This window comes from Macaca mulatta, chromosome 3 (genome assembly GCF_049350105.2).
Source record: "Macaca mulatta isolate MMU2019108-1 chromosome 3, T2T-MMU8v2.0, whole genome shotgun sequence".
In the NCBI taxonomy this organism is placed as follows: Eukaryota; Metazoa; Chordata; class Mammalia; order Primates; family Cercopithecidae; genus Macaca; species Macaca mulatta.
The window spans coordinates 78,418,772-78,444,221 of record NC_133408.1 but is presented as its reverse complement, the minus strand read 5'-3'; the positions used below and the strand labels follow the sequence as shown (position 1 = coordinate 78,444,221).

General features: G+C 35.7%; 1 protein-coding gene across 8 annotated transcripts in view; it reads right to left on the bottom strand.

Moving 5' to 3' along the window:
* The window catches only part of ZPBP (zona pellucida binding protein), a 149,374-nt gene extending 126,465 nt beyond the window's left edge, over nucleotides 1–22,909 (bottom strand). For 6 of the 8 annotated variants that reach the window (XM_015133559.3, XM_001082779.5, XM_015133560.3 and 3 more), the window contains exons 1-3: nucleotides 22,691–22,909; nucleotides 19,033–19,113; nucleotides 10,807–10,932 (exon numbers count right to left, since the gene is read on the bottom strand). In XM_015133559.3, the coding sequence (XP_014989045.3) occupies nucleotides 10,807–10,932; nucleotides 19,033–19,113; nucleotides 22,691–22,817 (334 nt within the window). In that variant the 5' untranslated portion in view covers nucleotides 22,818–22,909. The remainder of the gene's footprint in view (nucleotides 1–10,806; nucleotides 10,933–19,032; nucleotides 19,114–22,690) is intronic. The other 2 variants (XM_077997979.1, XM_077997980.1) reach the window with 1 other exon arrangement.
* Between the last annotated feature and the right edge of the window lie 2,541 nt (nucleotides 22,910–25,450).

The window sequence follows — 25,450 nt, the reverse complement described above, 5'->3', positions numbered from 1 at the left end:
CTAGCCACAGAAAAACAGGCAGTTAATTCTAAAGGACTCCAGCTCTTTCTTTTCCTCAGGGGGAACAGGGTTTTCTTACATAAAACTAAGTTTCTGAATATACAGTTTTTAATTTCTTTTAATTCCTGTTCTAATATCACTAAAAGAGGCACTGAAAAGACTTTTTAAAAATCCAAAAATCACCAATGCCACCCCTCCCCCATTACCACCCCCATACCCCACAGTGGTGGCCTGGTGCAATTAGTGTCTGTGAGTACTGGGGGAGGGAGAGCACAGCAATTGTGAGGTATTGAGCTCAGAGCTGTCCTGTTAGAGCAGAAAGGAAAAGCAGACCAAATTCAGCTGACACCTGCCCATGGAGTGAGCATTTAAACCAGCCCAAACCAGAAGAGAATCATCAATCCCAGCAATATGAACTTGAGTGCCTACAAACCTTGCCATCAAGGTCTACAGCACTCTGTTTACTCTCCAAGTAAACTTGAAAGGCAATCTAGGTCATAGGGCTGCAAAACATAGGTGAGTCCTGGTGCTGAAGTAGGCCCAAAGACAGTGAACTGAGGGAGCACACAACATCTTGAGACACCAGCTGGGGAAGCCAAGGGAGGGCTAGCATCACCCCTCCTCTAACCATAGGCTCCACAGCTTGCAGCCCCAAAAGGCACCCCTTCTTTCCACCTGACGAGAGGAGAGGAAAGAGTGGGGAGGATGCTGTCTTGCATCTAAGCTACCAGCCCAGGCAGAGTAGGATAGAGCACTGGTCAGAGTTGTTATGTCCCTATTCCAGGCCCTAGTTCCAAGAAGACATTTCTAGACATACCCTGGGCCAGAAGGGAATCTGTTGCCTTAAAGAAAAAGACCCAGTCCTGGCAGCATTCATCATCTGCTAACTGAAGAGCCCTTGGGCCCTGAATAACCAGCAGCGATACCCAGGTACAACTTCAAGGGCCTTGGGTAGGCCTCTGAGACTTGCTCACTTCAGGTGAGACTCAGCATATGACCAGCTGTGGTGGCTATGGGGAAAAACTCCTTCTGCTTGAGAAATGCAGAAGGAAAACTAAAGGGTACTTTGTCTTACACCTTAAGTACCAGCATGGACACAGAGCGGGAGAGCAACAAGTGGACTCTCAGGGTCCCCAGTGAACAGGACTTGATGTTTGGATGGCATTTCTGAACCTGCCCTGGGGCCAGAGGAGAGTCCACTGCCCTGAAGCGTAAGTCCCAGGCCAGGAAGCATGGGCCTTAAGGGAACATTGGTGGTAGTTGGCAATAATTCTACTGGCCTGTGGTGGTGGTGGCTATCAGGTGAGGCTCCTCTCCCTTTGGAAAGAGTAGTGGGGTAGAATGGGAAGGAGTGTGTCTTTTGCTTTGATTGCCAGCTCAGCTGCAATATAATACACCACCAGGCAGACTTCTCAGGTTTTCTACTCTAGTCCCTGAATCCCAGACAGCACTTCTGAACCCACCCAGGGATTGAGGGACCTTGCAGCACTGAAGGGAAGGACAAACGCCTGGCTGGCTTTACTTCCTGCTGATCGGAGAGCCCCAGGGCCTTGAGCAAACATAGGCAGGAGCCACGGAGTGGTTATAGCAGGCCTGGCTTCAGGTCTGACCCAGTGTAGTCACTGGGAAAGTCTTTATTTCTATCACAGTGGTGGTAGCCACAGGGGTGCTATTGTCACTCCACCTCCAACTTTAGGTGGCTCAAAACAGAGACAGAGACTCTGTATGTTTTGGGAGAAAGTAAGGGAAGAAAACAAGAATCTCTGCCTGGTAATCCAGAGAATTTTCCTGGATCTTGTCCAAGACCATCAAGGTAATACCTCTATGAATCTGCAAGAACCAAAGCATTACTGGGCTTGAGGTGCTTCCTAAAACAGATACAATTTAGATCACACCACCCAAGTCCTTTCAAATATCTGAAAAGCCTTTCCAAGAAGAATGGTGCCTCCTAAAACAGATACAACTTAGATCACAACACCCAAGTCCTTTCAAATACTGAAAAGCCTTTCCAAGAAGAATGGCTACAAATAAGTGCATACAGTGAAGACTACAGTGAATACTTAGCTCTTCAATGGCCAGACACCAAAGAACATCTACTAGTATCAACACCATTCAGGAAAACATGACCTCAACAAATAAACTAAATACCAAGGACCAATTCTGGAAAAACAGAGATATGTGACCTTTCAGAAAGGCAATTTAAAATAGCTATGTTGAAGAAACTCAAAGAAATTCAAGATAGTACAGAGAAGGAATTCAGAATTAGATATATTTAACAAAGAAACTGAAATTAAAAGAACCAAGCAGAAACCCCAGAGCTGAAAAATGCAATGGCATGCTGAAGAATGCATCGGAGTCCTTTAACAGCAGAATGAATCAAGCAGAAGAAAGAATTAGTGAGCTTAAAAACACACTACTTAAAAATACACAAAGGAGACAAAAGAAAAAGGAGTAAAAAACAATGAAGCATTCCTACAAGATCTAGAAAACAGTCTCAAAACAACAAATCTAACAGTTATTGACCTTAATGAGGAAATAGAGAAAAAGATAAGGGTAGGAAGTTTATTCAAAAGGATAATAACAGAGAATTTTCCAAATCTAGACAAAGTCATAATATCCAAGTACAAGACGGTTATGGAACACCAAGCAGATTTAACCTAATGTAGACTACCTCAAGGCATTTAATAATCAAACTCCCTAAGGTAAAGGTTAATGAATGGATCCAAAAAGAAGAAAGACAAAACAAATAACATACAATGGAGTTCCAACACATCTGGCAGCAGACTTTTCAGTGGAAACCTTACAGGCCAGGAGAGAGTGGCATGACATATTTAAAGTGCTGAAGGAAAAATAAAATTTATCGTGGAATAGTATATCTGGCAAAAATATCCTTCAAACATGAAGGAGAAATAAAGACTTTCCCAGACACACAAAAACTGAGGGATTTCACCAATACCTGAACTTTCATACAAAATACGCTAAAGAGAGTACTTCAGTTAGAAAGAAAAGAACATTAATGAGTAATAAATAATCACCAGAAGGTACAAAATACATAATTATTACGGTAATAATACATAGAAAAACACAGAATATTGTAACACTGTAACTGTGATGTGTAAACTAGTCTTTGATGAACCAATCAAAAACAATAACTACAGCAATGTTTCAAGACACGGTCAATACAATAAGATATAAATAGAAAAAACAAAAGTTAAAAAGCAGGGAGATTAAGGCACAGAGTTTTTATTAGTTTGCTTTTTGTTTATGCAAACAATGTTAAGTTTTTATCATGTAAAAATATTGGATTACAAGATAGCAATTGCAAGCCTCATGGTAACCTAAAACCAAAAAGCATACAATGGATACACAAAAAATAAAAAGCAAGAAACTAAATCATATCCCCAGAGAAAATCACCTTCACTACAGGAAGACAGAAAGGAGAGAAAGAAGGAAGAGGAAATCAGAAAATAAATAACAAAATGGCAGGAGTAAGTCCTTACTTATAAATAATAACATTACGTGTAAATTGACTAAATTCTCTAATTAAAAAAAATAGACTGAGTAGATGAAAAAACAAGACCCTCTGATCTACTGCCTAAAAGAAACACACTTCACCTATAAAGATGCCCATAGGCTGAAAATAAAGGGGTATAAAAAGATACTTCATGCCAATGGAGAACAAAGAAGAGTGGCAATCGCTACACTTATATCAGACAAAATAGGTTTCAAGACAAAAACTATCAGAGAAAAAAATGGTCACTATATAATAATAAAGGGGTCAATTCAGAAAGAGAATATGACAATTGTAAATATGTATATACCCAACATGGGAGCACTCAGATATATAAAGAAAATACTATTAGAGCTAAAGAGAGAGAGAGCCTCAATACAATAACAGCGGGAGACTTCAATACCCCACTTTCAGCATTAGACAGAGCTTCCAGACAGCACGATCAACAAGGAAACATCAGACTTAATCTGTACTACAGAACAAATGCATCCAGTAGACATTTATAGATCATTTCATACAACAGCTGCAGAATACACATTCTTTTCCTCAGTATAGAGATTCATTCTCAAGGATAGATCATATGTTAGGTAACAAAACAAGTCTTAAAACATTTTTTAAAAACTGAAATAATATTAAGCATCTTCTCTGACCACAATGGAATAAAACTAGAAATAAATAATAAGAGGAATTTTAGAAACTATACAAATACATAGAAATTAAACAATATGCTCCTGAACGATCAGTGGATCATTAAAGAAATTAAGAATGAAATTGAAAATTTTCATGAAATAAATGTTAATGGAAACACAACACACCAAAACCTATGGGATACAGCAAAAGCAGTACTAAGATAGAAATTTATAGCTATAAGTGCCTACATTGAACAAAGGGGAAAAACTTCAAAGAATCTAACATTGCATCTTGCAGAACGAGAAAAGCAAGAGCAAACCAAACCCAAAATTAGTAGAAGAAATAATAAAGATCAGAGGAGAAATGAATGAATTTTAAATGATAAAAAATACAAAAGATAAATAAAACAAAAAGTTGGTATTTTGAAGAGTTAAACAAAATTGAAAAACCTTTAGCCAGACTAAGAAAGAGAGAAGATCCAAATAAAGTCAGAAATGAAAAAGGAGACATTATGACTGATACTGCAGAAATTCAAAGGATCGCTAGTGTTTACTATGAGCAACTGTATGCCAATAAATTGGAAAATCTAGAAGAAATGGACAAATTCCTAGATACATACAACCTACCAAGATTGAATCAGGAAGAAATCCAAAAGCTGAACAGACCAATAACAAGTAACAAGATTGAAGCCTTAAAACTCTCCCAGTAAAGAAAAGCCCAGGACTCAATGGCTTCACTGCTGAATTATACCAAACAACATTTGAAGAAGAAATAATACCAATCCTACTCCCAACAATTCTGAGAAATAGAAGAAGAGGGAATATTTCCAAACTCATAAGGCCAGTATTACCCTTACACCAAAACCAGACAGAAACACATCATAAAAAGAAAACTACAAGTCAATATCTCTGAGGAATGTTGATGCAAAAATCCTCAACAAAACACTAGCAAACTGAATTCAACAAAAGGTTAGAAAGATCATTTATCATTACCAAGTAGGACTTATTCCTGGGATGCAAGGATGGTTCCAATATACCAAATCAATCAGCGTGATATATCAACAGCATGAAGAATAAAAACATGAATGATCATGTTTTGATTAAACTTCAAAACTGATGCTGAAAAAGCATTTGATAAAATTCAACATCCCTTAATGATAAGAACCCCAAAAAAACTGAGTATAGAAGGAACATACCTCAAAATAATAAAAGCCTCATACAACAGATCACAGCCACTATCATACTGAATGGAGAAAAACTGAAAGCCTTTCCTCTAAGGTCTGGAACACAAGGATGCCCACTCACCACCATTACTCAACATAGTGCTGGAAGTCCTGGCTAGAGCAATCAGACAAGATAGATACAAAGACATCCAAATTGGAAAGAAAGAAGTCAAGTTATCCTTGTTTGCTGATGATGTGATCTTACATTTGGAAAAACCTAAAGACTTCATGAAAAAACTATAACCAATAAACAAGTAAAATTTCAGGATCAGCATACAAAAATCAGTAGCATTTCTATATACCAACAGTGAACGATGTGAAAAAGAAATAAAAAAGTAATCCCATTTACAACAGTCACACATAAAATTAAACATCTAGGAACTAACTTAACCAAAAAAGTGAAAGATATCTATAATGACAACTATAAAACACCTGATGAAGGAAACTGAAGAGGACACCAAAAAATGAAAAAAAAAAAAAATCTGTGTTATGAATTGAAAGAATCAATATTTTTATAATGTCCAAACTATCCAAAGCAATCTGGAGATTCAATGCAATCCCTATCAAAATACCAATGACATTCTTCACAGAAATAGAAAAAAAAAACCGTAAAAATTATATGGAACCACAAAAGACCCAGGAATAACCAAAGCTATCCTGAGCAAAAAGAACAAAGGTGGAGGAATCACATTATCTGACTTCAAATTATACTACAGAGCTATACTAACCAAAACAACATGGTACTGGCATAAAAACAGACACATAGACCAATGAAATAAAATGGAGAACCCAAAAACAAATCCACACACCTACAGTGAATTCATTTTTGACAAAGGTGCCAAGAACATACACTGGAGAAAAGACAGTCTCTTCAGTAAGTGGTTCTGGGAAAAGTGGATATCCATATGCAGAAGAATGAAACCAGATCCCTATCTCTTGCCATATACAAAGATCAAATCAAAATAGATTAAAGAGTTAAATCTAATACCTCAAACTCTGAAACTATTATAAACATTGGGGAAAATCTCCAGGACACTGGTCTGGGAAAAGACTTCTTAAGCAATACCCCACAAGCACAGGCAACCAAAGAAAATATAGACAAATGGGATTGCATCAAGTTAACAAGGTTTTGCATAGCAAAGGATACAATCAATGTAATGAAGAGACAATCCACAAAATGGGAGAAAATATATGCAAACTACCCCCTTTGACAAGGGATTAATAACCAGATTATACAAGCAGTTCAAACAACTATAGGTAAAAGATGTTAATAGACATTTCTCAAAAGAAGACATTCAAATGGAAACAGGCCTATGAAATGGTGCTCAACATCAGAGAAATGCAAATCAAAACTACAACAGGTATCATCTCACCAGTTAAAATGGTTTATATCCACAATACACGCAATAACAAATGCTGGTGAAGATGTGGACAAAGGGGAACCCTTGTACACTGTTGGTGGAAAGGTAAATTAGTACAACCATTATGGTGAACAGTTTGGAGGTTTCTCAAAAAACTAAAAACAGAGCTAACATATGATCCAGCAATCCTACTTCTTGGTATATACCCACAAGAAAGGAAATTAGTATATTGAAGAGATATCTGCATTCCTGTTTGTTGCAGCACTGCCTACAATAGCTAAGATTTAGAAGCAAACTATGTGTCCATCAGCAGATGAATGGATAAAGAAAATGTGGTACATATACACAATGGAGTATTGTTCAGCCATAAAAAAGAATGAGATCCAGACATTTGCAGCAACATGGATGGAACTGGAGATCATTATGTTAAGTGAAATAAGCAGTCATAGGAAGATAAACATTGCATGTCCTCACTTGTCTGTAGGATCTAAAATTCAAATCAATTGAACTCATGGACATAGAAAGTCGAAGGATGGTCACCAGAGGCTGAGAAGTGTAGTGGGGAGTTTTGTGGGGAAGTGGGGATGATTAATCGGTACCAAAAAAAATAGAAAAAATGAATAAGACCTACTATTTGATAGTACAACAGGATGACTATAGTCAATAATAACTTAATTGTATATATTAAAATAAAGAATGTAATTGAAATATTCATAACCTAAGGAATAAGTGCTTTAGGGGATGGATACTCCATTCTCCATGATGTGCTTATTTCACACTGACTGCCTGTATCAAAACATCTTATCCACCCCATATATATATATACACCTACTAGGTATCCAAAAATTTTTTTAAAAAAAATTTTGAAATATTCTTAGGAAGAATTTTTAAAAGACTTAAGTATAAGACCTAAAACTATAAAAATACTAAAAGAAAATCTAGGAAACACCACTCTGAACACAGGCACTGGCAAAGATTTCATGAACAAGACTCCAAAAGCAATTGCAAGACAAACAAAAACAGACAAGTGGGACCTAATTAAACTACGGAGCTCCGCATATTAAAAGAAACTATCAACAAAGTAAACAGACAACCTACAGAATGGGAGAAACTGTTTGCAAACTATGCCTCCCATGAAGTCTAATAACCAGAATCCATAAGGAACTTAACAAAACAAACAAAAATCAAGCAACTCCACTAAAAAATGGGCAAAAGACATGAACAGACACTTCTCAAAAGAAGTCAAACATGTGGACAACAAGCATATGAAAATATGCTCAACATCACTAGTAAGAGAGAACAAAAAAGAGAGAGAGAGAGAGAGAAGACACAACCAACATCAGGAGTGAATGAGGACACATCACTATAGATTCTGAAAACCAGAAATCTGTTATCTATAAAGAGATAACACAATATACTACAAACTACTTTATGCATATAAATATAACACATTTAAAAATCCAATGTTGGACAAATTTCTTGAAAGATACAATCTACCAAAATTCATAAAATGGTATGTTCCTATCTCACTGAGATTATATCTATGAACTCTGATAAAAGACTTCAGACATTTGACTTTAGGAAAGTACCTTATTCTCTTAATGTTTTTATTTTCCCATTTATAAAATGGAGAAAATGGCTGTAATTACTGCAAAAGGTCATTGTTAAAATTAATATGTGTAAATTGTTAGAATAATATCTGACACATGGTAATCTTACCTGTTTATTATTTTTATAAAATTCACTATACTAAGTAAAATAAGGCAGAAACTGAAAGACATATATACATGACCTCACTTATATGTGGAATCTAAAAAAGTCACACTAATACTCATATAAAAGTCAGACTCACACTCCACCCTACCACAAATATAGGGTAGAATGGTGGTTACCAGGGACTTGGGGGTTGGGGACATGTGGTTCTTGGTCCAAGGGTATAAAATTTGAGTTATAAGATGAATAAGTTCAGGAGACCTAATGTATAGAATGGCAAATACAGTTAACATTAATGTATTGTATACTTGAAATTTTGTAAGAGTAAATCTCAAATGTTCTCACCACACACATACACAAAAATGGCAACTATGTAAGGTAACTGATTGTTAATAGCTTGATGTAGGAAAGCTGAACACTTGTGTGAGTACTTACAGATGTTTGTGTGAATATTTAGAAAAGTAGGAAAGTCCACACACCAAAAAGAGTTAATTCATCAGAATAGTATGAGGGTCAGAGTGGGAGGTACAGAACTTATTGCAATAAAGGCAATTCTTTGTAAATAAACAATACTGAACAGAAACAGAGAAAAAGAGAGACATCAAATCTAAGATTTGCTCCCTATGTTTCATAACACATCCAAACAACTTGAGTATTTTCTCCAAAAGAATGTACAAGTAATCACATAATTACATGATTTATTTGGCTCAAATTAAGGGAAACTATCTTTGAGATATTCATAAAATGATAAGTACAGTGTAGTTTAAACTACAGTCCAAAAAGCTTCTCCGTTCTTCAAACTTTAAGAAATTAGACCTCTTCCAGTCCTTTCTGAAATAAAAAGTATAGTGTTCTTAATAAGCTTTACAACTGGTAGACAGTGACCTATGATAAAATACTGTATTGAAAACTATAATATAATCATAAAGTTAAAATACCAGAATTCCCTGAGAATAGTTTTTATAAAAGTAAAAACCAACGTAGTAACAGGATTGTATCTTTACCTGGAAATAACTACATTTATGAATACCTACTTTTCTATTATAAAAGTGAGTAAAATAAATATTGCTCCTACTTAAAGGATAAATTGAATTTCATACTATATTTGCAATATAAACTGCAAGACCTGGCATGGCACCTTGAAGAAAAAATTTCAAATTTCAATTTCCAAAGCAAAGGAGCAACAAATGACAATAGAAAAATTCAATGCTTAAATGTTTCTATTTTTCAACTTGCAGAGTTTCAATATACACGTTTCTATTACATTATGTGCTACTATTAGAGAGCAACAAAAATAAAATCTGATTGTATTTCCAGTATTGGGTGCTTTTACACCTGGACCACTTCTGTGACTTATATAAGCTGCAAAACCTATTAGAATTTCTGTTAATGAGTCCTGCTGATCTCATGAACAAACTGCACAATCATTCCTACTTTGCTAGTGTTGTGAGGCAGAGGTTATGTCTCATCTTTCTATCCCCCATAAAACCTAGCACAGCAGCTTCCATCAAGTAGTCACTCACTAAATGAATGATGAATAATTCGTCCTAAGAAAAACACAGACTGACCCAAAGAGGAGATTAACTCTTTAAAATTACCTATTTTAGAATCAACATAAATATCACAGAAACATACAACTGAGATCTCTTAGCTACATAAATATGAATTAAAACATATTTAAAAATTACTATTTCCTAAGCTTCTTTCGCAAGTCTTTGTATAAATATATTGCTCTCTTTCATCCAAGAAAATAAAGTAAGCCTGTAAGTTTTTATCCACAGACACGATCTCAAAATACCAGTAAGATTTTTAAAAAGAAAGGAAAGAAAATATGGTATATAGAGCAATAAAGAAAAATTTTCTCTGAGGGTATACAAAAATGACTGAACAGATCTTCAAAATGAAAACTCATTAATCTATATTTTATGCAAGGCTAGAAACAAAGTCAGCTAAGTTAACTGTAGTTTTTTAAAACTACAGTGTTAAAAATCAGCTTTTATCCAATTAAAAAATTATAATAAAAGTAAAATCTGTATTTCAAGATTAAAAAACAAAAAGGTGACTAGAGGAAATATTGATCAAATCAGTCATACAAACAGTAATTTCTAAGTGAAAAAAGTACCTTTTGGGGATTATAGATGCTTTGAGAGCCCTCTAAACAGTTCATTCTTAGAGTATGTCTCTGTATCAAAATAAACTACGTAAAAATGGGAACACTATCTACATTGCTAGCTCTAACTCCAGAAGGAAATCGCAAAAAAAAGAATTGAGGAAATAACATAAATATGTATGAGATACAAACATTCTTTTTGTGTTGCACACAACTCAGATACATTTATTTAATTATAATAATTGAAAAAAAATCCTACCTGAAACAATTTTTCCTTTAGGCCCATGCCATTGGAATGATGGGTCTATCAGTTCAGCATTTCGCAGTCGTTGCGTTACACATAACACATGTGGACTCTTTTGATGGAGCATGACATACACTTTCACTGAAAATACAATATTTAAAATGTTCCAATAGTATTTTACATTCTTTTCTTTCTCTATAATGTACATTATTGTACTTTGGGTTACATGCAATAATAAGAGTACTTTGAATTATTGCTATTACCTGATAAAAACTAAATTTCATTGCATTCTATGTAATTAACATTAAAAATATATTATGTATTTGCATGTATATATGTGTATGCATGTATGTGCGTGTACATGTATCCCCAACCTGAGCATAATGTGTTAGTACTTTTCACTCAGAGCTCCTGTACACTAACCTGTTTTATTCTCAGAATATTATTTCAATAACAAAGTATTAATACTATATCTACACTTTATCTGTTTTGTAAAGACACCAAACATGATTAGAGCTTTAAAATTGTTTAGATTAGCAGAATAATGCATTGTTCACAATGATGTAGCATGATGTACTGAATAAAAATGATAAAGTGATTAAAAAGTCTGCAAATTTATGCTTGTATTGATTTTAAATATTAAAGCATTTTGTTTCATTTGCTTTGAAATTTAAATCCTGATAAGTAAGCAAAACTAGTATCCTTTAGAAAATACAAAAGGAACTCGGTAAAGATTCCATTGTTTTAAGTTTACTCATAAGCAAACTTTTAGGAAAGGTTCCAACAACCCTCTAGACACTGCGTGGCAACTCTTCACTGACACACTGTATACAAAGATTTTTGTGATCCAGTAAAATAAAGAGAATCAAAATTCTCTTTGACTTTTAAGAGACTTCCTCTAAAGTTTTACCATAAAGCATGATGTTTATTGAATGCACTTTTAGGTACATACCCTTCCACAGGTTAAGAAAGTTCCCCTCTGTTTTTGGTTATTTGTTTTTATCATAAACATAAATCAGCACTGAATTTTAAGAAATGTTTTTTCTACGTTGATTGAGGTGATTTTTTTTCTTTTTGAATACTTTAATGAAATGCTTGCATTAATAGATTGCCTAACTTCTTTAATAACTTCTTTAATAAATGCTTACCCCATAAATTTTCACTCCTCGGCATGATTTACTGGCACCACTCTCCATGATCTGTCTTTTGCATATATCTCAGTATACCTCTTTTCACACCCTCTGCCCTAACCATGCCATAGCAGCACACAGCATCATTCTTTTGTAATTTTATTGGTGTAAGTTCCTCCTCATCTTTGGAAACTCAGCATAAGTATATCCTTTGTGCTTTGGCTTGACAGTACCTCATACCATGACTGTGCCCTTCCTCTCGCCCCCACTAATCCCTGTACCTATTTCACAGCAAATATACATGAATCCAGAAGAGTTTCCCAATGCAAGATCAACACACAAAAACAAATAATATTCCTCTACATCAACAATAATGCATTAAACCATTTTGCAGGAAAGAAGATAATATTTAGAGTACAATAAACAAAAGTCCCTCTATAATCAGACCTATATGGGGAACATCTTTAGACTCTAGCAAAAGACATAAAATTAGACCACAATGCCATAATCATCATTGTATACACGTAACTTTAAAGATGTCAATTTATTCCCAAATGTATTTATCAACACATAAGCAAAATCCCAGAAGAAATTATTTAAGAAGCTCTTCAATACTGATTCTAAAATCCATTAGGAAGATTAAAGCTTCATAAATATCTGAAACAATTCTATAACAGAAAAGCAAAGAGGAGGGACTAGCAATAAGAGTTATTGAGATATATTAATATTTACACTAAATTAAAAAAGAGAGGCCTGGTGTAGGAACAAATAATGGGTCTAAGGAAAAAAATCAAATTGGTATAAATAACTGATATATATGTGGTAGACGTGGTACCTAAAATCACTGGAGAAAATATAGATTATCAATAAATTATAGTTAAAAGTTATCTCAAAATATATGCAAAAGTAAACTTAGATTTATACCTCTTACTGTATATAAAAATAAATTCCAGGTACACTGAATTCCTGAAGGCAAGTCATTATTTAAAGAAAATAATACCTTTTTGTCTGAACCAGTTATAGAAAATTATTTTAGCAAAAAGTACAAATATAAAACTACTGAACTCAACTTCTTAATGGTAACAATTTCTGTTTGATCCTGTATAACACAGGCAAAGTTAACAAATTTGACAGTAGGAAGAGGATATTTGCCACAAAGTTAATAACGTATTTATAACTGGAATATAAACAATATGAAAAAGAACTCCTTTGAAAACAACAAAGAAAAGAATGGGCAGAGGCAACATAATCTTCAGCTTAGCAAATATGGAAAAAGTTGGGTAAAATTTTGTGCTGATAAGGATGTGGGAAAATGGGAGCCCCTCAAGTTCCACTGAAGGAAGTGTGAACTGGTGCAGCCTTTTTGAAGAGCAACGTCAGTGAGATTGAGAATGCTCAGGTCCTATGATGCTAAAACCTCTTCTCCTGGATAATATACAGTCCCAGAAAACTTCTGAACAGGTACCAAAAAAAAATACAAAATGGCATTTATTATATACACTAAAAAAAAAAAATAGAATAAACTAAAAGTGCAACAAAATATAAATAAAGGCTCAGTGAATTAATACACGAGTTAATGAAAATGGAAAACTAACTGACCTGAAAAGAATATGCAAAAGGTGAACGAGTTAAAAAGAGGGTCACAAATCTGAAAAGTGGCCAACACAGACAGATGCCAAGACCTTACATGACAGAAGAAACGGAAGGCACAAAAAATCATGCAGTCAGTATATTATGGGCCAAAACCAATGAAATATCATATAATAATCTACTCAAGAGATATAAGAACTACCTAGTGAATTGGAATGGCAATCTATTTTAAGAATAAATTTAATATTATACAATAAAAGAAAATAAAAGGGAAATTAGTTACCCAGATAACATTTTATAATTCAGCTTTAAAAGTTGTCACTGGGGAGATCAATAAAAATGGCAGAATAAGGAACTCCAAAAATTATCTCCTTCATAAAAGTAAGGAGGAAAAATGTAGAAATTATCACAATAAACATTTCCAGAACTCAAACTCAAAATTAATCAAATATAGCAATCCAGAAAACATTTATTCAAGAAAAACAACTGGATCTGATTTATGGGTTGATTGTGTCCTCCCTCTCTTATTAATATGTTGAAGTCCTAATCTCCAGTACTTCAGGATATAAACTTATTTAGAAATAGTCTTTACTGAGGAAGTCAGGTTAAAATGAAGTCATCAGGCTGGGTCCAAATCCAATATGACTGATCCCCTTATTAAAAGGGGAAATTTGGAAACAGAAAATACAGAGGGAAGAGGATACAGAGTGATAGGGAAAAGATGGCAATCTAAAAGCCAAAGACAAATATCTGGAACAGATTCTTTCTTCAAAGTCTCCAGAAGAAACCAACTCTGTCAACACTTTGATTTTTGATTTCTAGCCACTACAACTGTAAGACAATAATTTCTGTTGTTTAAGCCACCCTGTCTATGGTTCTTTTGTTCCAGCATCCCTAAGGAACTAATTACAATTGGTAGAAACAGTGAGCTTGTAGCATTTTAACGTGCCTGATTTCCATGCCTCCTTTCCCAGCTCTGCAATAAGGAGCCATGACAACCAACAGTTTACAATCCCAGTGAGAACCAGTGGCCTGGCAGCCAATGGAAGGGGCAGGCATGGTTAGAATGCCTTCAAAGCCTCCTTCCCAGAGTACTATCAGTATGCAACCTATGAGTCAACATCCTGGAAGATCTCACATTAAAGGCTGTCCATACTTGACCTGACTTGGACTTCGCCTACTGCCAAAAGCCTTTTCCCCAAAATAATTCATTAAAAACAATTAGAGGCCCTCATTTAACTTTGTGAACTGCCTGATATAGTGAACAACAATTGGGGAAAACAATAGGCTAACCAAAACCCTTAAGAGGAAAAGCTGGGGAATGTCATGTCCACAGGAACTTTGAATTGTTCTGAATATTCCTGAAAAAATAGCAGGACATACTCATGCAAAGGACTGTGTACATGCCTAGGACAATCTGTATACTCAGTAAAGATGAAGAGGCCTTAAGTTCTCTCCTTTGGCTGAAATTGAGGTTCTGCACAGTGTAAAGTGAATGATAAGGTAGAGTTGCCAACTATCTGAAAAGTATGTCACAACATGCACAAAGACACCCTCAGCAAAGACTAGGAGACTAACTGGTTCAAGATGTTTAATAAAAACTCTGTCCAATCATTAGCTTAACTAAGTTAATTAAGCAGAGATTTCAGCGGCTATGTGATAAAGAATACAAAACTTACACAATTAGTTCAGAAACTCACTGAACAAATACATGATATCAGCAAACAGCAGCAACATCACACTCTGGGAAGTAGAAAGAATCTTATTTCCAGTGTTGCTATATTATTGTAAATGTCAAGTTTTCAACTAAAAATACGAGACATGCAGAAAACCAAGAAAATATGGCCATATGCATAGAAAAAGTAACCCACTGAAACAGACTCCAAGGAAGGTCAATTATTGGAGAAAGACCAAATGTTGGACTTACTGGATAAAGATTTTAAGTTAGATATTTCACATATAATCAAAGAAAACCAATAAAAAAAGAAAGTATCAAAGAAAGTAATAAAGAATGTATGATATTCCAAATAGAAAATAATCAATAAAGATACAAAAATTATTTTTAATAAACTGCAGATTAAAAAGTACAATAACTGAAATGATAAATTAACTAGAAGGAATCAATAGCAAATTGAGAAGGCAGAAGAATTAGCAAACTTGAAGATAGGTCAACATGTGATTATCCAGTCTGAGAAAAAGAAGAAAAAAAGAATAAACATCAGTAACTCAAGAGACCTTTGAAAAAGCATTAAGCATATCAATGTATGCATAATCAGAGTCCCGAAAGAGGGGAGAGAGAGAAAAAGAAATTTTTTAATAATGACAAAACATCCCAAATGTGATTGAAAACATGAATCCACATATCCAAGAATTCGATTAACTCCAATTATGATAAACTTAAAGGAAATCCATAGCCAGATACATCATAATCAAACTGTCAAAATCCATAAACAAGGAGATAATCTTGAAAGTAGCAAGAGAGAAGCAACTCATCCCACACAAGTAACCTTTGATTAATAGTTTCCCATAAAAAAGTCATAATGAAATAGAAAGTCTGAATAGGCCTAAAATGAGTGATTAAACTGGTAATCAAAAAACCTCCCACAAAGAAAAATTCAGCACCAAATGAATTCACTGGTGAATTTTACCAAACAATTAACAGAATTAACAACAATCCTGGCCGAGCGCGGTGGCTCAAGCCTGTAATCCCAGCACTTTGGGAGGCCGAGACGGGCGGATCACAAGGTCAGGAGATCGAGACCATCCTGGCTAACACGGTGAAACCCCATCTCTACTAAAAAATACAAAAAACTAGCCGGGCTGAAGTGGCAGGCGCCTGTAGTCCCAGCTACGGGGAGGCTGAGGCAGGAGAATGGCGTAAACCCGGGAGGCGGAGCTTGCAGTGAGCTGAGATCCGGCCACTGCACCCCAGCCTGGGCGACAGAGCAAGATTCCGTCTGAAAAAAAACAAAACAAAACAAAACAATCCTTCACAAACTCTTCCAAAAGACAGAAGAGGAGGTAATTACATACCAACTTGTTCTATGAAGCCAGTATTATCTTAAAACCAAAATCAAAGGCATCACAAGAAATTTACAGACCAATTTTCCTTATGAACATAGCCATAAAAATCCTGAAAACACTAGCAACCAAATCCAGCAACATAAGAAAGGATTATACATCATAATCAACTGGAATTTATCCCAGGAATGCAAAGCAAGTTCAAACTACGAAAATCAATGTGATGCATCATATTAACAGGATAAAGAATAAAAAACACATTATCGTTGCTATACATGGAGAAAAAGCATTTAGCAAAATTCAACCCCTATCACAATAAAAGAACTCAACAAACTAAGAATTGAAGGGAACTCCGTAACCCTGATAAAGGGCCTCTACAAAAAACTCACAGCTAACATCATACTTAATGGTGAAAACTGATACCAGTTTTACATAACATCAGTATGAAAATATCAATTGTGTTTCTACATGCTAGCAATGACCAATCCAAAAACTAACTGAATAAAACCATTCATTTACAATATCATTGAAAATAATAAAATATTTAGGGGTAAATTTAACAGAAGAAATGTAACACTTGTACACTGAAAACTACAAAATATAATTCAGGGAAACTAAAGATCTAAATAAACTGAAATAATGGAAAGACACCCCAATTTCACAGATAAGAAGACTTAATATTGTTAAGGTGACAATACTCCTAAAATTGATCTACAGATTCAATGAAATACCTGTTAAAATCTCAATAGACCTTTTTGCAGAAATTGACAAGGTGATTCTAGAATACGGAATTGCAAGGAACCCAGGGAAGACAAAGCAATCTTAAAAAGAACAAATTTGAAGGACTCACACTTAATGATTTCAAAACTTATTATAAGCAACAATAATCAAGATAGCAAAGTATCAGCATAAGAATAGATATATAAATCAATTGTATAGAACTTAAAGTCCAAAAATAAACCCATACATCTGGGGCCAATTGCTTTTCAATACAAGTGCCAAGCCAATTCAAAAGAAAAAGAATAATCTCTTCAACAAATGGTGATAAAACAACTGGATAGCCATGTGCTAAAAAATGAGTATGACTTCTACCTTGCACCATACACAAAAATTGACTCAAAATAGATCAGAGGCCTAAATGTCAGAGTTAAAACTACAACATTCTTATAAAGAAATATAGGAATAACACTTTGTAACCACTGATTAAGCAATAATTTCTTAGATATAATACCTGAAGCACCAGCACCATATAAAAAATAGAAATTAGACTTCTTTATCAAAGTTTAAAACATATGCTTCAAAGAAAACATTAAGAAAGTGAAAACACAATCCACCAACTGGGAAAAAAATTTGCAAATCATATATCCAATATATAGAATATATAAAGAACTCTACAATTCAACAACAAAAAGAAAACCACCCAATTTAAAAATGGGCAAAGGACTTGAATAGGTATTCTGCAAATGACGTATCCATATAGCCACAAAACACATGAAGAGTTACAACATCATTAGTCATTAGGGAAATGCAAATCAAAACCACAATGATACCAGTTTACACATACTACGAAAGCTATAAAAAAAGAAGATGGACAATAACAATGTTTAGGATATTGGAAAATTTGAACCCTCATACATTGCTGGTGTGAAAGTAAAATAGCTTAGGCTCTTTAAAAAATAGTTTGGCAGCTCCTCAAAATATTAAACATAGGGTTACCATATGTCCCATATGTACCGCTAGGTAGAGAAGTGAGTATTATTTCACCCTAAAAAGGAATGAAGTATTTATGCACTCTATAACATGGCTGAACCTCAAAAATATTACACTAAGTGAAAGACAGACACAAAAGGGCACACAGTGTATGACTCCATTTATATGAAATTTTCAGAACAGGCAAAACTATAGAGACAGAAAGTAGATAAGTAGTTTCCAGGGCTGAAGAATGATTGCATAATGGATTAGGTCTTTCTTTTTGGGGTGATGAAAATGTTGTAAAATTAGATAGGGGTAACAGTTGTCAATATATGTCCAATCTTGTCAATATACTAAAAACAACTGAACTGTGCACTTTAAAGGAAGAATTTTATGGCATGTGAATTTGCTACAACTTAAAAAACACCAAAACAAGCTGTAGTTGCTACACTTCATGTGACTATTGCAAATCTTTGAATCCAAAATATGTATGATTTGTATTACCATATTTGCACTACATACACTTAGTATTATAGCTAATTATTATATAATAAAAATCCACTACAGGCAACTTTAGATAACTTTTAGAAATAATTATTCTTTGTACACTTATGCAGTTATAGCTTACAGTATTAGAACTGGATGAGTCTAACCATATGCAAACAACTTTAATCCACTTCTCTAGGAAGAAAAGGGCCTTAGGAGACTAGGATAACTGAAGAACATTAGCCTTTTGGACAAGACTGATAAAATTTAAACAAATGCTAATAATTTATTTTAAAATTAGTGAAAATATATTCATGAATACCTGGAAAATGTGTCGATCCCACTATTTTCACTGAATCTTTGGTCAAGCGAAAACCTCTTGGTAATCGAACCAAGTGTCCAACTATCAAAAAAAAAATGATCAACAATTTGTCTCATTAGATATTCTAAAATATTCAAGTATAGTATTACAGTATCTTTGGTATTGGTTGAGGGGAAGAGCCATAAGTCAATCTCCTCTGATAGTTGATATCACTGTTCCAACTCTATTCCCCCTCAAACGATCTGATAAATTTAATCTACCTACTGCTTCTCCATTTTATATCTCACCTCTGATTTTTTCTAAATCCATTTAGAATACTCTCTTCATTATTAGAAGTTCACATCTCCCACAATTCAAGACGCAAATCACAAGTCCCTTCTCCTTCAAACCTCGTTTGTCCTTAGCACTTCTTACCTGCCACAGTACATCACCAGCACCTTTTTAATAACACTCATTCTACACTGTACTATAGTTTTTTGTTTTTAATTTCCATAAGTTTTGGAGGAACAGGTGGTATTTGGTTCCATAAATACTTTAGTAAGGATTTTCAGATTTTGGTGCACCCATCACGTAACACTAAACCCAATTTGTAGCCTTTTATCCCTCACCCCCTTCCCACCGTTTCTCCCACCCCTGAGTCGCCAAAGACCATTGTATCATTCTTATGCCTTTGCATCCTCATAGCTTAACTCCCACTGATAAATGAGAATATATAATGTTTTGTTTTTCCATTCCTGAGTTACTTCACTTATAATAATAGCCTCCAACCCCATCCAGGTTGCTGCAAGTGCCATTAATTCATTCCTTTTTTATAGTTGAGTAGTATTCCATATACGTATATATACACATATTTATATACACACACATATATTTATGTGTGTGTATATATATATACCCCCCCACACACACACAATTTATATATATACCATACACCAGTTTCTTTATCCACTCATTAACTGATGGGCATTTGGGCTGGTTCCATGATTCTGCAATTGTGAATTGTGCTGCTATAAAAATGTGTGTGCAAGTATCTTTTTCATATAATGACTTCTTTTCCTCCAAGTAGACACCCAGTAGTTGGACTGCTGGATCCAATGGTAGTTCTACATTCGGGAGTTCCAATGTGGAGTTCTTTAGGGAATTTCCACAATTTTCCACAATGGTTGTACTAGTTTACATTCCCACCAGCAGTGCAGAAGTGTTCCCTTTTCACCACATCCACACCAACATCTATTAATTTTTATTTTTTGTTTATGGCCATTCTTGCGAGAGTAAGGTGGTACCACACTGTGGTTTTGATTTGCATTTCTCTGATAACTAGTGATGTTGAGCATTTTTTCATATGTTTTTTGGCCATTTGTATAACTTCTTTTGAGAATTGCCTACTCACGTCTTTAGCCCACTTTTTGATGGGGTTGTTGGGAGTTTTTTCTTGCTAATTTGTTTGAGTTCCTTGTAGATTCTAGATATAGATTCTAGATATTAGTCCTTTGTCAGATGTATAGATTGTAAAGGTTTTCTCCCATTCTGTGGGTTATCTATTTACTCTGCTGACTGTTCCTTTTGCTGTGCAAAAGCTCTTTAGTTTACTTAAGTCTGGCATTTTTGTCATTGTTTTTGTTGCATTTGCTTTTGGGTTCTTGGTCACGAAATCTTTGCCTAAATGGTGCTGGGATAATTGGAAAGTCACATGCAGAAGAATGATACTGGATCCTCATCTCTCACCTTATATAAAAATCAACTCAAGATGAATTAAGGACTTAAATCTACGACCTGAAACTATAAAAATTCTATAAGAGAACATCAGAAAAACCCTTGTAGACACTGGCTTACATTGTACTATAGCTCTTGATGCACACATATCATTTTCCTTATTAGATTATAAGCTCCACTGATAGTGGGATCAATGTTTATGTTAACTTATCAAATATCAGTATCAAACACTACACCTCACACATTGTAAATATTAAATAACAATTGTGAAACATATTCTGATAGTCTTCATTGTTAAATGAGCAAATGTGATGGGCATAATAATGTGAGGGGCAGTATAAAAATGCAATAAAGCATTATACCCAAATAGCCTTTAGCTGACAGGAATAGCAAAGTGCAAAGAAAAGGATGTGGTATCAAAGCCAGAGGACTTGAGTTTAAATCCTAATTCTGCCATGTACTGGTTTTAGGAAAATCACTTTTGACTCTAGGAGTTTCAGTTTTCTCATATGCAAAATGGGACTAATAATAATTCCATCCTTACAGTTACTGTAGAAAATGAGAATACTGTAAAAATTGTAAAAAGGTATATGAGGCCTTCACTATTCATCACTTATAAGATACTAACTGCTTATTCTATTTCTTATACCTCAAAGGTCTAATCTCATTTCATCAAAAGATCACCAGGTAAAATTTTAAAATAAAAACCTTTTCACACCTAATACACGACCATGAACCATATCCAAGAAGCTTCTTTCTCCTACATGGCAATTGATGGCTATCAGTTATTCATATACGTATAGAATCATCATCTTTGGATTTCTGATGCCTGGACTTTGATTTTTAAATCTCTATTGACTCTATTTACTTACTTTCTCCTCCCCCATCCCCTGCCTACCTCCACATTCCTTTTACATTTATATTCTTGGAGGACTTCTTTTTCTCATTATTCCTTATTTGAACAACTTTTTTCATATGAAGCAAATCTGTGATTTTATCAATTCTGGGAGATATTTTGTTTTATGAGTCTAGAATTTCAACATGAAATAATGCAGCCCAAACCTTTCTAGTTAAAGAACAGTTCAATTAAACTTTCACTTCCTTCCTCAGTGTTTGTTCATCAGTATCTTAAATGTATTTTTTGTTCTTTTGTTTGTTTGTTTGTTTGTTTTTTGAGACAGAGTCTCGCTCTGTCGCCCAGGCTGGAGTGCAGTGGCGCGATCTCGGCTCACTGCAAGCTCCGCCTCCCGGGTTCACGCCATTCTCCTGCCTCAGCCTCCCGCGTAGCTGGGACTACAGGCGCCCGCCACCGCGCGCGGCTAATTATTTTTGTATTTTTAGTAGAGATGGGGTTTCACCATGTTAGCCAGGATGGTCTCGATCTTCTGACCTTGTGATCCGCCCAAATCGGCCTCCCAAAGTGCTGGGATTATAGGCGTGAGCCACCGCGCCCTGCCTTAAATGTATTTTTAAAACAGTATAGAAAAGTACTTCAATTCTTGAGAGGTCAAAACTTTAAAATCGCATTATTTCCTATATTTTACAGCTAAAACCAATAGATGGCGCTCCACCATCACGGATAATTTCAAAGCAGCACGTTGCCTATTCACTTTGAAAAACACTGAGCACATCATTACAGAGTTCACACACTGAAATGCAAACCTGGCAGATGACCCATGGACTGAATCAAGGAGTTTATTAACAAAGCAATTTAATTTTAAAACTTCAACTGTGGGTGATCTATCTATACCTTAATTTCCTGTCATTCACTCTTCTATGCAAATACAGAGTGCGACTTCTATAAAAAACAAACCTTTCTTGTCACGTATTAGTGAGCAAGGTGTCTATATAACAGGGATGCACGTGACACAAGAAAAGGCAATTCGAAGAGTGGGGGAAGCTGCGGTTGTCCCTGCGGAGCTGGCCCGGCGGCGCGGACCCTCACCTGATGAGGGCACCCGCACGAGGAAGGCGGAGATAAAGAGGAGGATGGCGGCCCGAGAGAGCAGGGAGCCGGCGGCCCGGGTCCGCCGCCTGCCCCGCCGCGCCGGGCCGAGGGCCGAGGCCTCCATCCACACGCCGCCGTCGCTGCCCACCGTCCGCGCGGAAGGTCGTTAAGCGACGCGCCTCCACCTGCAGCCGGAAGTTGGCGGGCGGAGGACCGGAACGACGGACCTGATGGACGTGCACCCACTTCCGCCGGGATGGTAGACTTGGGGGTCCGCCTGTGTCTCCACGTAGCTGGTGGGGCCTGCACTCGCCTGCTTTGCTGTGCGGCCCCCAGGCCTTCAGGACAACACCGCCACGCAGGGCATCCTCAAGAACATAAGTGATTTGTCCAAGATCCTAGAGCTGAGAGAGCATCGTTGGGCCTCAAAGCCAGTGCTTTTACCTTTGCAAAGGGTTTGTGATCAGAGGGAAGGCCCTTTTTGTAAGCCAGGTGGTAGATGTGGGACCCAGTTTCGAACAACCGATAGTGAGAATGTATGAGTTAAGACGTGTAGAGCCCTCAGTGGATTGCTTTGATCTAGTAATGTCAGCAGCTAGTATTTTATGGATGTGTGGAACTTAATTGGGAGATAAATGCAATACACGTGGGAATTAAAGGTAAGTAAGGCCTTCAGCCTCAGAAAGAAGCTTGATGGAAGGACAGAGGAAACAACCATAGATGAAGTTTACTTTCTAAAATAGACTGGAAAATCATCTTATAGTATCACCTAAATTCAGCAAAACATACAAAACCATCTATCCTGTGTGGGAGACCAGAATATACCTTCTCAAATATGAAGGATTGCTGCCCTGAAGACAAGAACCAGCGGATGCAGGAGAGCTGTCCACCTTCCCTCTTTTTACCTAGAAGCAAGACATAGATTTAGAAAGACAAAAGGTATCCTGCCCTGCTCCTTTACCAGGGAGAATAAAGGTTAACCACTGAAGACAGCTTCAGACCCTCATTAGCCTTGAAATGATACCAGAGGAATTAATATTAGCTTTTATTTTTAACCATCTTTTGTCTGCTATTTGTTTGCTTAGCCCAAGTTACTGCCTATAGAGACTCAGAGTCGTTTTCCTTTGTCACATCTCTAAAAATTTCCTAGTCTTTGTTGAAGATGCTATACAAGCTGGAATTCAAAGATGCTTCTTTGAGAACTACTCTTTCTCTGGGTGTTCCTCATATATAAATGAAATATATTAATGAACTTCTGTTTTTCTCTTGTTAATCTGTCTCTTGTAAAGGATTCATTCTAAGTACAAAGTTATGGGGATTATTTTTTCCCATACACAGCCTAAGAGGCCATTTATAGCCAGAACTTGTTTTAGAGAAATTGAAAGAAACTCATGCCTCTACTTTTCTGCTGCTGCAAGGATTTACTTAATGGGAGCAGAGCTGTGATAGAAATAAAGCAGTTGGTGCAAATACACTGAAGAATGAAGTTTGAGCAACTAAATATAGAATGCCTAATTACAAATGAGTTATCACTTTTGATATGAAGAAATGAGTGATCATGGGTGGGCTAAAAACTGTCACTTGATATACTATGATCTGACAGGGATTTAAGACTGACAGTCTAACCACCTAATTTAATCTCCTCACTTGTTTAATAATATATCTCAAAATTGTGAAGACTTTCAGTGGGGCATAGGCATTCTGATTATACCAAGCATATCACCCTTGACAGTTGGCCGGATTAATGATTATGTGCCTTACTCTTCAAAGCTAGAATCTTGCCTGTTCTAACATTTTTGCTGCAGTAAGGATGATGTGAACTTTTACCCCAAATTCTAATACTTGGATTTCCTCTTATAGTAGTTCATGCAAGATGAAATTATTCAGGTAAAAGAACTTTTAAGTGAACCAATATATTAGTGATTTAAATGATACTGTGTGTGTAGACAGTTAACTGACACCCATTGTGGTTTCCTAAAATGAATTTAAAACTCTTACTGTTCTTACTCTGGACACCATGGTAAATTTAAGGGAAGTAAAGATAATTTAGGGTATGTAAATATGTACCTGTACTTTCATTATAATTTTCTGTTTTTCTTAAAAATTAGATATACTGGGGCTGGGCGCGGTGGCTCACGCATGTAATCCCAGCACTTTGGGAGGCTGAGGTGGGCAGATCACAAGGTCAGGAGATCAAGACCATCCTGGCTAACACGGTGAAGCCAGTCTCTACTAAAAATACAAAAAATTAGCCAGGCATGGTGGTAGGCGCCTGTAGTCCCAGCTGCGCAGGAGGCTAAGGCAGGAGAATGGCATCAACCCAGGAGGCGGAGCTTGCAGTGAGCCAAGATCGTGCCACTGCAGTCCAGCTTGGGCAACATAGTGAGACTCCGTCTCAAAAAAAAAAAAATTAGATATACCAATTTAACTTTAGTATTGTTTGTATTTTGCAGTGCATTTATATTTACATTTATTTAGATAGCAAGTGTTATATCTATAAATACTTAATTGTAGTCACATATATACTTTTGGGAAATATATTGTCACTGAATTAACTGCTTTATTTACCCTCCTTAAATATATTTTATACCCATAAATACCAACTTATGGAAGATTTTAAAATAAGTAAATGAACACAGCTTTCCTGAGCACCGGGGAGAAAAGTATCATGGAAATATTAGTACCAAGGCTATTTTTGTTTTTCTTAAGAATTAAATTATGATGTACATAATAAATCGTTCAATGTGTTAAGAGTTC